Source organism: Stegostoma tigrinum, chromosome 10 (assembly GCF_030684315.1).
Source record: "Stegostoma tigrinum isolate sSteTig4 chromosome 10, sSteTig4.hap1, whole genome shotgun sequence".
NCBI lineage: Eukaryota > Metazoa > Chordata > Chondrichthyes > Orectolobiformes > Stegostomatidae > Stegostoma > Stegostoma tigrinum.
In genome coordinates, this window is record NC_081363.1 from 14,231,602 (window position 1) to 14,249,562 (window position 17,961).

At 40.5% G+C, this 17,961-nt stretch overlaps 1 protein-coding gene across 3 annotated transcripts in view; it reads left to right on the plus strand.

Moving 5' to 3' along the window:
• ahsa1b (AHA1, activator of heat shock protein ATPase homolog 1b) overlaps positions 1-17,961 on the plus strand; it is a 52,271-nt gene that overhangs the window by 28,922 nt on the left and 5,388 nt on the right. For all 3 annotated transcript variants that reach the window (XM_059649019.1, XM_059649020.1, XM_059649021.1), the window contains 5 exons: positions 2,247-2,364; positions 5,612-5,700; positions 9,199-9,327; positions 16,389-16,490; positions 17,394-17,445. In XM_059649019.1, the coding sequence (XP_059505002.1) occupies positions 2,247-2,364; positions 5,612-5,700; positions 9,199-9,327; positions 16,389-16,490; positions 17,394-17,445 (490 nt within the window). The remainder of the gene's footprint in view (positions 1-2,246; positions 2,365-5,611; positions 5,701-9,198; positions 9,328-16,388; positions 16,491-17,393; positions 17,446-17,961) is intronic.

Sequence of the window (17,961 nt, forward strand, 5' to 3'; positions counted from 1 at the left end):
CATGACTCGGTGTGCTGAATGAGCTATTTTTGTTTTGGATCTGCCAGTTTTTAATTTGCTTTGCTTGAATGAGAATGTCAGGACTTGTTCCTGACTTCTTCCAGTGCTACTAAGAAACATCTTACAATCTCTCCCAGGCGTTCCTCCTTTGTACCATTCATTCTTTATCCTAAACACAAGCTGGGGCAGTCGAAAGTAGAATCAGAGTTGCAAGTTGAACCTGTGAATCAAACTTATCCAATTATCTACAGATTTCCTTACCCATTAACAAAACAAAGTTAAGAGTATCTTCTAGTTGCAGCTAGCATTGTTATTATGTAGTTCACATTAACATAATTCTCAAATAATATTCAAGATGTACACACAGAGACTGAGCCTTTGTCTATTAACTAATATTTTGAAACTGAGCCATTTCTACCCTACAACTGTAGCACTGAACCTCTATAAGCTTAGAGCTGCTGTACATACTGTTTTGCACATTTAAAAAAAAAACCAAATCTGTTCTAAGCCACTTAATACGTTGATCAGGATAACATATTTCTAGTCTTCATGCCTTTTTGGCAAGGCTGATATGGTCTGTTATGACAGACTGGTCAAGAAAGTAACAGTCCATGGTGTCCAAGGCAAAGTGGCTCATTGGATTCAAAATTGGCTGAGGCAGGAGCAGAAAATAATAGAGGGATGTTTTGGGACTGGAAACCCTGTTTCCATTGGGATTCGGCTTAGTGCTGGTGCCCTTGTTAATAGCTTATATTATTGATTTGGATTTGACTACATGGGCTATGATCACAAAGTTTGTGAATGATATTAAAATTGGTAAAAAGAGGATAACCATAAACTGCAGGAGGATATCAATGAACTGGTTGGCTGGGCAGAGTAACGGCAAATGGAATTCCTCCCAGAAAGCAGGGCTGACAAGACATGTTATTGTGCTATGAATGGTAGGACCTTGGAAAGTACTAAAGATCAGTGTGCCAAGACACAAGCTTGAAGGTAGCAAGTTAGGTAAATAAGGTGATAAACAAAGTGTATGGGATATGTGCCTTTATTAGCTAAGCCGTAGGATTCTGTAACAGGTTATGCTGGGATTGTATAAAACACTGGGTGGGCCACAGTTGGGGTAGTATGTGCAAAATACATTTGCACTCAAGGGGGTGTCGAGGAGATCTGTCTGGATGCTGCAAGGATTGGAAATCTGAGCTATGAGGCAAGACTGGATAGACTAGGATTGTTTTACTTGGCCTAGTGAAGGTTGAGAGAGGAGCTGATAGAGATATGAGATTGAGAGCCATAGATAGGAAGACACTTTCCATTAATAGAAATGTCAAAAATCAAGGGCATAGGTGAAGGCTAAGAGGAGAGTTGAAAACTTTTTTTTTTCCCCCCCATTGAGAGTGGTGGGGTTTGGAAAGTCTGACTTTTTAGTAGTATTTAATAACTTACATTGCCACAGCTTGCAACACTGGGCCAAGACCTACAAAATGGGATTAGTACAGTCAGACTTCTATTGACTAGCTTAGACATGATGGGTCAAATAGCTGCATTTCTGTATATGTCTGAATCCTGGAATTTTAACTGTAGACATAAGCTTTTTTGCTTTGATAAAATGTTCACCGTTTGTTTTAAACTTAAACATATCTTAATGTCTTTTTGTTTTAAATGCCTGTATCTGCAATGCCATTTCTTTACCAACACAACAAAAACAAAGTTGCTATTAAAGCTCAGCAGGTCTGGCACATCTGTGGACGAGAAAGAGTTAACGTTTTGGGTCTGGTGACCCTTCCTCAGAACGGTTCAAAGGAACGGTCACCGGACCCGAAACGTTAACTTTGTTTTTTCCTCCACAGATGCTGCCAGACCTGCTGAGCTTTTCCAGCAACTTTTGTTTTTGTTCCTGATTTACAGCACCCGCAGTTCTTTTGGTCCTTCTGCCTTTTCTTTATGCTGCCTGATAAAGCTCTTGGTATCTGGTTCTGTGGAAGAATAATATTTGGCATTTTTTTAATTTGCTTGCCTAAAAATAATTTTCATAGTGCAATCTTTAACGTTCCCAGCTGCATTTTATCAACAATATACTTCTTGTATCAAAGATTGACGCTTGTGGTAGTAATGCAGGAAAAAGTACTAGCAAAGAATTGTCACAGTGATTCCAAATGAAGATTGCTTTTGGACTCCAGAAGGCAATTTGTAGTCTTTTTTTGGTGGGGAGAGATTGAGTGAATAAATTTTTGAATTTTATCCTCCAGGTTACTGTTGGGCTGGCAAAGGATGAGCCTGACACAAAATTATTGGCCCTAATGAAAAATGAAGGTGTAAGAAAGATCAGGGAAGCTCTTGGCAACTACATTGATACACTGAAACTAGGTAAGTACAGATTAAAACATACATGTTGAAAACTTGGCACACCAGGAAAAACATCATCAATGCTCCAATTAACCAAGGTTTGAGGCACCATTAAATGGTAACCAAACCATTCTTGCATGCGAGATTGTCATTGGTTCGTTTCTAACTTCTGGAATTAAGCCAATGTCTGAGGTGACTTTTTTTCTTTGTCTATGTAATTGCTGAGCCTGTTGCTACTGGATACAGAATGTCTCTCCAAATTATATTTGTACTTGCTTTTTAAATGGGGTGTGCAGGAGATAGCAATATTCAGCATCATTATAGTTACTAGGGTTTACAAGCCTTTTGTTATGGCCGAAGACTCCCAAGAAGGCAGCAAAAGCGCTTTAGTGATGTTGGAGAGTGTACAAACCTCCAAACAACCCATTTACCCAACCTTTCAAGCACTAGCTACCCAACATTTTGGAAGAATCTATACATCTCGCCTTGGACTTGTTATTCATCTGAATCCATGGAGCTGGAGTGAAAATCGGTCGTCCTCAATTCTGAGGGACTGTCAAAGAAGCAGCTTAGAGTTAACTTTTGAAAATCCTTTTTGAAGATGGTGCCAAATGGTTTAGCAACAAATTCCAGGACTGAAATAGCATTAGGCCACATTTTGTAGGTGAAGGTGTGTAGAATATGAACAGATGTTAGAGCTGGAATGTGTGATATGCTTCAGCTCAACAGGTTAAGCCATTAGATATTAAGGCTGAGAATTTTTGAATTTCCTGTTTAGGACCTGGAATTTTTTTTTTAATCATTCATGGAATGTGGTTATCTCTGGCTAGGCCAGCACTTGGTGTCCATTCCTAATTACCCTTGGTGATGCATTGAACCCCTGCGGCCCTCTGTAAGTATACTATGGTGTAGTTGTGTAATCCCAGAATTTTGACCCCACAACAGTGAAGGCACAGCACTTGGTCAGGAGTATTTGTGACTTGGAGAGGAACTTGCAGGTGATGTCCCTCTGCATCTGATGCCCTTGTTCTTCTGTGTGGTGGGTGTACGTGCTTGGAAGATGCTGTTGAAAACCCTTGAGTAGATTATTAAGGACATCCTTTAGATGTGTGATGGTGGTTGATGGAATGTCAGTTAAACAGCAGCTTGTTAGGCTGCTTGTCATTTGAGCTCCACCAGTCCAAGTAAGCAGAAAGTATTCCATCCACCTTTCTGACTTGTACCTTCTAGGTGTGAACAGATAGTGGGGAGTTAGTCAGGGAAGACTTTCCAGCTTTTGACCTCTTGTCACTATGGTATTAAAAGGCTGGACCATTTCAATTTCTGGCCAGTTGTGATTTTATGATGGAGAGAAATCGTTGAAGATGGTCAAGCCTAGCACAATATCTTGAGGGATTCCATAACGCAATACAATTCAATTTCAGCTGATAAATCTGCAATCAAATTTTACCATTTGTGGTAATGTGATTCAAACCTTATCTCCATAGTGTTAGCCAATCTCTGAATTACTAGTTCAGTGATATTACCATTCCGCTGCCATCTCATTGTGATGAAAACAACAAAATAATGGATGTGGCAATGTGCAGTATTGATAGTGAGTAGATTATTGGATTCGAAATTGATTCTTTGATCAAATGGCAGCAAATCTAAAGAAAATCGAGTAACTTGGAAGCAAGCATTTTTGATAGGAATGAAACGCTGAACTGATCCATAACTTAGCGTGCAAGCAACCTGTCTGTCATAAACTATGATGGAGAACTGGTACTGGGCTGTCTGGGGATAATTATCTGACTAAGGAGGTAGTTCATTATCAATTACTCAATCAATGTAATGTTTAGAGCTTTGGCAAAGAAAAAGCAAAGAAAATCAACAGCTTCAAAAGATGGTGCTTAAGGATTCTTGTTGGGGAAAAGATTTGAGTATGAAACAGTGAAAATAGAGTTCTGGGGTTGTGTGATCTGTGAAGAAGGGTTGAGTGCCTAATCACTCCCAAGGGTAATGAAAAAGATCAAGAGGAAGCAGTGAGACGACATTAAAGACTGACTTAATGATAACTTCAAATTATTAATTGTTGCAATGATTTGGAATGTTTGCAAGACCATTGTCACTTGTAATTTGACGTGGCACTTGGAGAACAACCTTGAAATAAGATAAATTAAAGGGTATAGTTTTAAAGCTTCCTTATACCTAGTTTAAACAGACTAAGTTCCTGTGGATTTTTTTCTTGCACACTTTCTTGAACAAGAGTGTTAAGTTCTAAATTGTAGATTCTCTCACCGGCTCTACATCTGAGCAGGATTGGAAAATTTCTAGAAGGATCTCCTGCAACCTCTCCTCATAGTTCCCCCAGCAATGTTTGTATTCTTAATGGTCCTAGTGATCTCCTAAGTATATGCAGTCTTTCCATCTACCACCTTTTTATGCATTGTTAGGTCATCTAGTACCTCGATTGTCTTTTCTTTCTGTGACTTTTGTGTGTGTTTTTATGGTAGAGGTCGTTGCAAATAATGCTTGTACCACAGCCAAACCTGTTGTGCAAGTCTGTTTTGGTCCTTTTTTTTAAATCGACTCTTAGTTTAATCTACCTATAAAGGACTTGTGTTCTCTTTCTGTTAGCTTCTCTTTTATTATAACATCAGAGAACCTGCGTCCAGATCCTTTTGCCTAATCAATAAATTTCAGGCCTTTTCTCGAGACTAGCCCAAGATACTTGATCTGTTTGCTGCCACCTAACTATTCATGTGAACAGCAATTAAATTCAAGGTGTTTGTTTTAAAGTGCGCAAAAGAAAGTATCTGGTTTAGCCACTGCTGTACAGTCATGGTTCCATGGTAGCATCTCACCTTTCTATACTGTTAATTTTTTAATCCTGTTCCAGAGCCTAGAACACAATATCTAGGCTGACACAACTTCAGTGTAGTACCAAAGAATTGCTATGCTGGTGGTTCATCTTTGAGGTGAAATACTGAACAAAGGCATCTTCTGTCCTTGGGTGAAAAATGTAAAAAATCATTAATGCTCATTTTGAAGGAGAACCAAGGAGTCCTCACTGTTATGATCAATGTTCACTTGTTATCCTCAGCTAACACCAAATTGATTATCATGTCATAAAGCTTACTGCTTGATGTAGGACTTTGCAAATTAGGCTGTCATGAATTCTGTTGCACCAGTGATTAACTATAAAATTGAAATGACTGAAAAGCTCTGGATGAAGTTTGTTCTGTTCATAACACTAGAATTCACTGCTGCTTTTTGGATTTTATTCCAGAATTTACTCAGGGAATGATCTTGCCGACAGTTAATGGAGTTCAAAAGGAACCATCAAAATCGAAGCCCAAGGTTGATCTTCAGACAAAGGTTTTAAAAAAAAACTTATTTTCAAACTTGAACTCCTAGCTGACAGATTATTCTTTTAGCATTTTTCAGTGTGTACCCTAACAGAACATCAAGTATAGCACAGCACCTTTTGGTCCATCATGTCTGTGCCAATGTAATGCCATTCTAAACTTGCACCTTCTGCCTGTACATGACCCATATCCCTCTGTTCCCTGCTGTTTATATAAGTTTGTCTAATAGGCTCTTAAACATTTTAGTCATCTTCTTCCACCATCTCCTCTGCCCGCATGTTGCAGGCATCTGCCATCTTCTGTGTTCTTAAAAAGAAAGACATTTTCCTTCCACAGCCTCCTTCTTAAACTTTCACAAAAACAGGAATTGCTAGACCCAAAACATTAACTAATTTCTCTCCCCAGAAGATACCAGATATGCTGAGGTTTCTCCAGAAATTTCTATTTTAATTTTTGTTTCTGATTTCCAGCATCTGCAATTATTTTGATTTCTCCTTCAACTGTCTCCCTTCCACTTTAAAACCATGCCCCTTATTCCCCTGGGAAGAGGACTCTGCCTCCATACTTTGCATAATTTGATACTTCTATCAGGTTTGACTCGGCCTTCGATTCTCCTAGCAAACAACCCAAGTCAGCCTAACCTCTCCTTTTTATAGCTAATACACTGCAACCCAGGCAAAATCCTGGTAAACAACTTCTGCACATTCTCCAAAGCCTCCATATCCTTCATGTGGTGACCAGAACTGCACCAAATGTTGCCTGACTAAAGTTTCATACGGCTGCAACATGACTTGCCAACTTCTTTTTTTAATTAATGCCCTGATTGGTGAGGGCAAGCATGCCATACACCTTCGTTACCACTTTCCCCACTTGTGTTGCCACTTTCAGAGAACTGTGGACTTGCACCCCAAGATCCCTTTGTGTATCAACCCTCTTCAGGGTTCAGCTGTTTAGTAGATTCGCCAACTTTGGGTACATTTAAGTAGTCATTGGATAAGCCTATGGATGTACATGAAATAGTGTAGGTTAGATGGGCTTCAGATCAGTATGACAGGTCGGCACAACATCAAGGGCCGAAGGGCCTCTACTGTGCTGTTACGTTCTATGTTCTATTTGCCTTGTACATTTGCATTTGACCTCAAATGCATCATCTCTCACATACAGATTGAACTGTTTTGTCTGCCTTTTCTAACTGACCTACGTCAGTTGACAATTTTCCACTCTATTGACAACTCTGCCAATTTTTGTGTCTTCTACGAACGTAGGAATCAGACCATCCATGTTTCTCATCCTAATCACTTCTTTAAAAATTTTATATCTTACGACAGAAGTCTCCTTGCGGAGCACCATTGGTCACAGACTTTCGGACAGATAAACACCCCACCTGTTTCTGTGACCAAGCCAATTTTGTTTTCAATTTACCATGGATCTCATATGACTTAATCTTCTAGACCAGCCATGAGAGACCTTTTCAAATGTATTTAGTGTTTCAGGGGTGAATAGTTACACATAATTAATTACGCTTACCTATTTTCATAAACAAAATTTAATTGACAGCAAGGATCCAACAGCATTTACCCTTCACCATTTGCCATTGGAAATATAAATGAGCAACCACCTGGTGTAGCTGCAGGCAGTGCTGTATAGATGCACCACAGGGAGTTCCAAGATGATCCACTGTTCTTGCTGTCTTGTTCCAGACAGTCAGTTAAGTATCTGGAAGGTGTTGTTCTTCCATGCAACTTGAGGATGGTACACACTGCTTCTGCTGTGCACTAATGATTGACACTTAAATACTTCTGGTTGTAGATGGCATGCTGACCAAACGGACTGTTGTATAATAGTTGATGCTTGAGAGTAGGAGGTGATCCAAGTGAATGGAGAGCTTGTTTTGCTGTCTGATTTTGTTCCTTACCAATAATGGGCAGGCGCTCAGCAAACAGAAAGGGAGTGCAGAATTCCAGGTCTCTGAGTATTAGATTAGATTTCCTACACTGTGGAAACAGGCCCGTTGGCCCAACAAGTCCACACCGGCCCTTGAAGCATCCCACCCAGACCCATCCCCCTATAACCCCCACACCCCTGAACACTACGGGCAATTTAGCATGGCCAATCCACCTAACCTGCACACCTTTGGACTATGGGAGGAAACCGGAGCACCTGGAGGAAACTCACGCAGACACGGGGAGAACGTGCAAACTCCACACAGACAGTTGCCCGAGGTGGGAATCGAACCCGGGTCCCTGGCGCTGTGAGGCTGCAGTGCTAACCACTGAGCCACCGTGCCACCCCAAATTGTCTTAGGTACAGTATTTGTGTATTGCTGGAAGAAAGACGACTTTTTTTTTGTCAGAGCTTCTCCTGTTGCTTCCAAGACCGTTTGCAAGAATTAACAGTTAGGTGGGAAAACTAGCATTTCTTATTGCAAGATAAGAGACCGCTAATTGGTCAGCAAGTGGACTTTAGTAGAGGTGTGCTGTGGGCAATGTGCTCATTGCTGATTTTGGCAAATAAATGGCAGGTTTTCTTTTTAAATTATAAATCAGGCAGTCTGACTCTGACTCAGTTCAGGACACTGTCCAATGCAAAAGCATCCAAATAATTACAGGGGCCTTTGTGCCTTCCTGTTATATTTTCCTTTCGATTTATCTGTTAGTTCTCCCTGGCCATACATTTCACAAGGGAACCGTGGCAAAATAATCTATTTGAAGTGATCTATAGAATCAACGATTGTATTGTTTCTTCAACTAAATCACTTTTGGTTAATAAGACTTTTTTAAACTTCCATTCTGGCACCTGAAACTTTTTTTCATGCGTTGTGGAATTACTTTTTTGAAAATTAGTTCTTAAAATAGCACTTTTATGTCATTTTTAATAATTTTCTTCCTCCCAACCCTACTCCCCTTCCCCAAAAAAAACTGAAACAGCTTAAACTTCTAAACAAAACCATAACTACTCTTCAGTCTTTCTGGCTTGCATTGGAAACGTTAATCAGTTCCTAGTGAGTGAGTTTGCAGCAGTTCAGTTGGCAGCAGCCTTTTTATTTGGTGCTTACAAACATGAGGTGTGCACAATGGAAATCTCCTAAAGTTTGGCGTGATGCTGGGTGCTCGAGTGTTGAACTTTTCCATGCTCCACTACTGAACTTTTTTTAAAAAATTCACTGTCAAGGGTAAGTGAACTTTGGTGCAAAAAGTGTAGTATGGCATTAATTCAGCTTAAGTACCCAATAGAGTCTAAGTAATTCAAACTGTCCTTTGTCTACTATGATGAAAGATGACACCATTTGTTTGGGTCCCGTTTTAAAAACCATGGTCGAAGGTTAATGCCATCTAAAGCCTGATTTGTTTGATCTTCAGTTTGTTGAAGACTTTAGTAATAAATTTAGTTATTTATATTGATCACTAACAGGTGACTTCATAGTCCGCTGCTTCATTTTAGCTTTTGGAAGCTTGTATGACTTCTTGTGTCGTTGTGCTGTACTTTACTTGAATTAATTTCTTTTCAGGTTGCTGTAGGGCACTTACCCAGTCAGCATACATCAGTTGGGGTCAAGATTCCAACCTGTAAATTTAATTTAAAGGACTATTTCATGACATCACCAGAAGAATTATACAGAATCTTCGTTACACAAGAGGTAAGTATAAAATTAGTTTTGGATACACAAGTTAAAATAAATAAAACAAGTTCTGAGGAAGGGTCACCGGACCTGAAACGTTAACTCGGCTTATTTTACTTCACAAACGCTGCCGGTCCTGCTGAGCGTTTCCAGCAACTTTTTGTTTTTGTTCTTTATTTACAGCATCTGTGTCCTTTTGGTTTTTTAAAAGAAGTTCCTTGTTTGTTGCTGTTGTGCACCACCTTGTGGTGGAGGAGTGTACAAGCTTTCGGAGCTACTGCCTTGTCTGTCCTCTTTTGGCAGAAGAATCAAAGAACATCATGAAACAGAAAGAGGTCATTGAGTTATCCCTAAGTTGCTTTTTTTAAAAGCAAAAACTATCAATCCCTCTGCTCTTTATTTTCTCCTTACAAGAAGGAGCATGCATAAGGGTGGATTCTAAATTCTAGTGACTTATTTGCATGAAGTGCTTTTATCATGTCAGCACTGATTTGGTTTTTTTCTTTCCATATTTCTTTTGAGCTCCCTTAAATGTGTTCTCTGGTTACCATCTCTTAAACCATTGGAAACAGTTTAGTTTTACTGTAGCTAATCCCATCTTGATTTTAAACACGTATCAAGTCTTTTCTTGACTTTATCGTGTAACTAATTCCTCTCCTGGAATCATTCTCAGCCGCTTCTTAACTTCTCCAAAGTCTTTGTATCCTTAGGTGTAATGCTCAAAATTGGATACCACTGGTCTAGTTAGATTTAAATTAGGTTTTCATGTCTGTTTAATGCAGCTATTTTGCTTTTGCCCCTTGATATAACTCTGCATTTTATTATTTTGTTAATCTCTCCTGCCACTCTCAAAGATTTGTGCCAAATGCCCTCTCGTCTCCATGTTTTTCTTTCTACTTTTAATATTTTACCATTTCAACATGTAATGTTGCTACTTTCCTCCCCCCAAAGTATCATATCACTTCTAATTGAATTCTGATTGCCACTTACACTCATTTCATCAGCTTGTCTGGACCACTTTGAAATATTAAGCCTTTCTTACTGTTTACCATACAATTTTCATGTCCTCTACTACCAATTCTAAATAATTATATTTCATTGCATTGATACGGGTGGAGAACAATGCAGCTTTCCACACATCCCTTTCCCACAGTCAAAACACAAATGAAATTTACCATCTCTCTGCTAACCCTTGACCACTGTTGTACCCAATAACATTCAGTTTTACAAAAGTGTTTTGTAAATACTTAACAAATTCTTTTAAAGACCATTGTATGTTATCAGCTACACTGTCCTTTGTTACCTCACCATAAGAACTCTGGTTAATCGCACACAATTTACTCTTGAATCTGTACTGTGCTTGTCCAACTGGCTGTTAATTTTCTCAAAGTTTTAAATGTGTTCAAATATTTGGAGTGAGCCTGGAATCGACTAACTTCTGAAACACTGAGAGCACCACCACCAAGTTTGATTTGTTGCAGACCACCATTCAACATCAGGGAATTTGTTTTTTAAATTCACCTGCAGGATCTGGGCATTTCTAGCTGGCCACCGTTTATTGCCTGTCCCTAAATGGCCATGAAAAGGTGGTGAGTTGCACTGATGGAGGATAACACAGTGGCTTAGTGTTTAACACTGCTGCCTTTATAGTGCCAGGGACCCAAGTTTGATTCCACTCTTGGACGTCTGACTGTCTGTCTGTGTGAAGTTTGCCATTCTCCCCATGTCTGTGGGTTTCTTCCGGATATTCTGGTTTTCTCTCATAGTCCAAAGATATGCAGATTAGGTGAATTCGCCAAGCCTACTCGCCCATAGTGTCCAGGGACGTGCAGGCTAGGTGGATTAACCATGAAAATGCAGGAGTGTGAGTGAGGTGGGAGCTGAGTCAGGGTGGAATGCACTGCAGAGGGTTGATGTAGACTTAATGGGCTGAATGACCTGCTTCCACACTGCAGGGATTTGGTGCTGCAGTTCATATGCTGTAGGTTGACCCAGAATGCCATTTGGGAGAGAATTCTAGGATTTTGATCCAGCAACAGTAAAGGAACAGTGATACATTTCCAAGTCATATTGGTGAGTGGCTTTGAGGGGAACTTTCAGGTGGTGGTATTCTTATGTATCTGCTATACATGCTCCCAAGTTGGAGGCAGTTGTGAAGTTGGAAGATGCTGTTTTAAGAATCTTTTGAATTTTTATAGTGCATCTTGTAGATGGCAGCATTAGTGTTGGAGGGAGCGGATGCTTGTGACATGGGGGCAAACAACTGGGCTGCTTTGTCCTGAATCATGCCAATCATCTTGAGTGTTGCCGGAACTGCATCCATGCAGGCAAGTGGGGAGAATTCCATCACAATCCTGATTTTATGCCTTTTAAGTGGTTGGCAGGTTTTCAGGAGTCAGAAGGTGAGTTCCTCACCACTGTATTCCTAGCCTGTGATCTGCTTTTGTAGCCACTGTGGTGAGGCCAATTGAGTTTTTGGTCAATGGTAATCCCCCAGGATGTTGATTGTCAGGGATTTAGTGATGATAACACCATTGAATGTTCGGGGCTCGTGATTGTCTGTCATTGTGTCTTCGGATTTGGACAGGTTAGGAGATTGGGCAAAGAAGTGGTAGATGGAATACAACATGGGAAATTGAGGTCATACACTTATTTATTTAAGTAGAATAGTATGGACTATATTTTCTAAATGGGGATAAAGTTCAGAAGTCCTCAAGTGCAAAAAGAACAAGACTTGGGAGTTCTAGTCCAGGATTCTCTCAAGGTAAACTTGCAGGTTGAGTCAGTAGTCAGGAAGGCATTTATTTTGAGAGGACTTGAATGTAAAAGCATGGGTGTACTACTGAGACTTTATAAGCCTCTGGTCAGGCCACATTTGGAGTATTGTGTGCAGATTTGGGCCCCATGTCTCTCAAAAGATGTACTGGCCGTGGAGCGGGTTCAGAGGAAGTTCACGAGGATGGTCCCAGGAACGAAAAGCTTAACATATAGGAATGTTTGAGGACTGTGGGACTATATTCAATGGAGTTTAGAGGGATGGGGTGGTGGGTGGGGGGAAGGGCAGGAGTTGTGTGTGTGTGGTATAATTGAAAGTTACAGAATACTGACTGGCCTGGACAGAATGGATGTTGGGAAGATTTCATTCCTTGGAGAGACTAGGACCCAAGCGCACAGCCTTATAGTAAGGGGAAGACCTATTAGAATGGAGATAAGGAGAAACTTATTCAGCCAGAGAGTAGTGAATCTATGGGATTCACTGCCACAGGAGGCTGTGGAGGCCAGGTCATTGAATATATTTAAGACAGAGATAAGCTCTTGATTATCAAGAGGATCAAGGGTTATGGGGAGAAAGCAGGAGAATGAGGTCGAGGAACTTATGATTGAATGGCGGAGCAGATTCAATGGGCCAAATGGCCTAATTTCTGCTCCTGTGTCTTATGGCATGAATGTTACTTGCTGGTCCACACCTGGATATTATCCAAATCTTGTTGCATTTGACCATGAACTGTTTTGAGGAGTCGCAAATGATTGTACACTGTTCAGCATCATCGAATTTCATTTCATAGGATCCCTACACTGTGGAAGCAGACTATTTGGTCCATCAAGTCCACCCAGATGCCTACCCTATCCCTGCAACCCTACATTTTTTCCCATGGCTAATCCACTTAGCCTATGCATCCTTGGACACTGGGCAATTTAGTATGGCCAGTTCACCTAGCCTGCACACCTTTGGACTGTGGGAGGAAACCAGAGCACCCAGAGGAAACCCATGCAGAAATGGGGAGAACGCAAACTCTGCATAGACCTAGTTCCTCAAGGCTGGAATCAAACCTGGGTCCCTGGTACTGAGACGCAGCAGTGCTGACCACTGAGCTGCCACATTGCCCCAAATCATCAGTGAGCATCCCCACTTCTGACTTAACGATGGAGGGGATGTCATTGAAGCAACTGAAGACGTTTGGATCTGGGACACTACCCTAAGGAACTCTTGTAGGGATGTCTGGGAGCTGAGGTGACTGATCTCCAACAACCGCAACCGTCTTCATGCCATGTGGAGAGGTCGCCTCTGATATACAACAATGTCAGTTTTTCTCTAGGCCTCCTTCGTGTAGCTTCGACATCAAGGGCTGTCATTGTCACGTCACCTCTGCAATTCAGCTTGCTTTGTCCATGTTCAAACCAAGGCTCTGTTGAGGTCAGGACCAGAGTGGCGTTGACAGTTTGGGTTCTGCCAATGAGCGAATGCTGCGTGAAAGCACTCTTGATGACACCTTGCATCACTTTACTGATTATTGAAAGTAGACTAATGGGACAGTAATTGGCTGAGTTGGATTTGTCCTGCTTTTTGTGTACAGGACGTACCTCAGCAACTTCCACATTGACAACATGGCATTTACCCACGTGCTGGAACAGCTTGGCTAGGGAGTGGTAAGTTCACAAATCTTCAGTCCTGTTGCTGGAATGTTGTCAGGGCCTGTAGCCTCCACTGCCTCGCACCATTTCTTGATATCTTGTGGGAATAATTGCATTGGCTGAAAACTGATATCTGTGATGTTGGGTACCACCTGGAGAAGACTGAGGTGGATCATCTTCTTGGTGTTTCTGGCTGAAGATTGCTGCCCATGCAGCAGCCTTAATTTTTGCACTGTGCACTGCTCTTCCATCATTAGAATAGGCATATCTGGACCTAGCTCCAGTGAGTTCTTTAAGTGTCCGCTGCCATTCATAACCTTGATGTGGCAGGACTGCAGTACTTAATTTGATCTGTTGGTTGTGGGATCACTTAGCTCAGTGTATCACTTGCTGCTCATACTGTTTGGGATGCAAGTAATCCTATTAAGTAGCTTCACCAGATCAACACCTCATTCTCAGGTATGCCTAAAAGTGCTTCTGGAATGCCCCCCTGCACTGTACATGACCCAGGGTTGATCCCCTGGTTTGACAGTAACAGTTGAGTTGGGGATATACCAGGCCATGAGTTTACAGATCTAAGCTGAAGCACAATTTTGTTGCTGTTGATGGTCCACAGCACCTCGTGAATGTCCAGTCTTAAAGTACTGCATCTGTTTGAAGTCTCCTGTTTAGCATGGTGATAGTGCCACACAGGACAGTGGACCATGTTCTCCATATAAAAGCAAGACTTTGCTCTCCAGGAGGCCTGTGTAGTGGTCACTCTTAACGATACAGGTGCATCTGCAGCTTGTAGACTGGTAACAGTGAGGTCAAGTTTTTTTTTCATCTTGGCACCCTCACAACCTGCTGCATACCCTGTCTAGCAGCTGTTTCTTTTGGGACCCATTAATGTTGCTGCTGAACCATTTTTGGCGGTGAACATTGAAATCCCCACCCATCCAGAGTATATTTTGCACCCTTGGTGCACTTGTTGCTTCCTCCAACTAACCCATCAGCTAAGGAAGGACAGTACATGGTAATTAGCAGCAGGTTTCCTTGCCTGTCTTTAACCTGATGCTGTGAGACTTCAGGGGTTCCACAGTTAATCTTGAGGACTCCAAGGTCCCTTCTGACTGTATAGCACTCTGCTGCCACCACTGGGTCGATCCCAAGGCAAGTATAATCCTCTGGGTAAAGAAGACCAAAACTCTGGATGTTTTGTTATCATTTGTAAAGCTTCCTTAATCTTGTACCCAATCACCTTTGTATGCAATTTGCCTTTCTAATTGCTTGCTGTATTCTGTTTTTGACTTCTTTGAAAATCTGTGATCATGACATCGTAGCTTTTCTGAATGTCAGAATTTTATTGCTTTGTTTCTGTGGTGGTATTGTATCTTTTTGAAGAATGAATTCGTATTTCTCCACTGCTTTTACTTCTACCCCACATTCCTCTATTTGTATCCCTCTGCAGACTGCTGTCCTTTTAGATTACTTTCCAATCTAGTTTTGTTATTGACAAACTTGGTTATGTTGTGGTTGATGCCTTTTGACCTCCATAATTAAAATAGATTTCGAATGATGCTTGCACTGATTTTTGCAGCACCCCAAAGTAAGTTTTGTTCGACAGGGTACAATTATTTTCTGTTAAATCAATCCTCTGCCCATGTGAATGGTTTTTCCCCCAAACCCATGAGTCCATATCTTGCACAGCAATCAATTTGCTTTTTAATCAGAATTCCTCTTAAATTCCAAAAATAAAGCACCCACTGACTTTAGTCACCTACAGTGTTGTTACCTTGCAACTGTTAGTTTGTGAGCTAAAATTAGTTTAAATCTATTTTGACTGTCTATTTAAACTGACGTTCTTAATACTTTATTCATGTTATACTGGATTGTTTCCCAAAGCGCGCACAAGCGGTGCTAGAACACAGAACAATACAGCGCAGAACAGGCCCTTCGGCCCTCGATGTTGCACCAACCTGTGAACTAATCTAAGCCTGTCCCCCTACACTATCCCATCATCATCCATCTGCTTATCCAAGGACTGTTTAAGTGCCCCTAATGTGGCTGAGTTAACTACATTGGCAGGCAGGGCATTCCATGCCCTTACCACGCTGAGTAAAGAACCTGCCTCTAACATCTGTCTTAAATCTATCGCCCCTCAATTTGTAACTATGCCCCCTCGTACAAGCTGACGTCATCATCCTTGGAAAAAGACTCTCGCTGTCCACCCTGTCTAATCCTCTGATCATCTTGCATGTTGATTATAAGCTGTAAATTGTGTAGCAATCCATAACACACCACGCAAGGAATAAATGGCCGCATGAGACCTATCTTAAAATCGTTGCACAACACAAGTGTTTTTATTTTAAAGTTGTGTATTGTTGTTTTACCTCCTTCCTTGTTACCTTTGACCACTCCAGAATTTGAGGCACAGCTGGTTGAACTAAAATTAAACTTGAAATGAAGTTGGATCACCTTTCTGGTAGATAATTGTCATGTTAGAGATTTGATTGCCAAATCATTTCTCGGGTATTGTAATTCATTCTATCTCAGAACTATTTCACTTGAACTGATACAGTTGTATTGTATTAGCAATATTTAATGGAGTGGGAGAGACAGAGAAACTCTTGTTTATAAATGCAATAAATTACTCTAAAGTTCTCATTGTCCATCTTCTCATTTAGCTTATTCAGGCTTTCACACATGCACCAGCAGTTATTGAGGCTACTAAAGGAGGGAAGTTCCGACTTCTAGAGGGAAATGTCAGTGGGGAATTCTTGGAACTGGTGAGTATCTTTGGTTTAAAAATCTTGCATTACAAGTTTTTGGGACTTTAAAAATCTTTGAGGCCTAGAATAGAAGTAAAGTTTCCATGCCTCTTGATGTTTAAATCTAAACTATATTTGTGTACGTGGTAGAAAATGCTTGATGTGATTTTTTTAAAAAAATGTTCAATTTTTGTGTGTTCGTGAACCAATGAGAATCCATATGGTAATGTTGAATGGATACGCTTACAAAGACAGTTTAATTTCTACAATCATGCTCCATAAATTAATGGGTGGAGTGATGATGGGGGGTAAGAATTCTCTTAATAAAAATTTTAATTGATTTGCTTTTCCCCCACACTTGTTCCAAAAACCTTGTTTCCTCGTGTTCACAAGGGAAAAGATCAGCAGTTGCTCTTCAGAGTTTAAGATATATATGCAATAGTTTTTGCTTGTTGGCTCTAATAGTATGAAAATGTAAGTGTTTACTACACCTCCTGCAAATCAACCCTTTGCATCACGTCAACACAATTTTCAACAAATTTCTTCTCATTGCTTATGAAAGCAGTTGCAAACTACATTGAACAATGAAATCACTTTTTTGCTTGCATGACCTTTAGGACTTTATGTACATTCTTTAATTGTAAAATTCCTGAGCTGCAGACAGTTTGATTTGTTTTCTGTTCATATCTATTGGAGTTTGAGCATATAAACAAAGTTCAGTTTCTGGAGAGAGAAATTTAAAAATCCAGGCGATGTGAATCTAGTAAAATTTATCAATGCTGAAATTCCGTAACCAAAATTAATTTTAGTTTAGTGACTTCATAGTTTTTGTTTTTCTATTCAACAGTATCTTGCTGTTACTGGTAGTGTTTTCGCATAACATTTTTATCAATGTACTGATGACCTAATTTTATTCACCAGGTTTCTGAGCAACGGATTGTTATGAAATGGAGGTACAAGTCATGGCCAACTGGTATGTTTCTGTCTGTGGAGTTAATTGTTAAATGTAGCTGCATCCGACAGTGCAAGGGTTTGACTAAACTTTGTATTGGCTCAAGTCTTGAATGCATTAATGAATAGTCCTGTACAACGTTATATGCTTGATTCTAGCCCAGCCAACTTGTTTCAGTACAGCTGCAGCACTTGACATCTAACTGTAGGGAAAACTGCTCTGGTACGTCTCATACATAAACAGCAGGACAAATTAAACCTGGCCAATTACCTCCCTGTTAGTTTACACTCTGGTCAGTGATGGAAGGGTGTCTTTGAAAGTGCCACTTGATAACATTTGGAAAAGAATTACCTAATTGTTGATGATCAGTTTGGAATGAGACAGCCATTCAGCTCCTGTCCTCCCTACACACTTTGCCTAAACATGGACAAAGAGTTGAAATTGTGAGATTAGCGGCCATAATGTAGCATTTTGGCAGTATGGCATCAAAGGTTTTAGGAAAACTGACTTATTGAGAATTATTGTGGGGACGGAGGG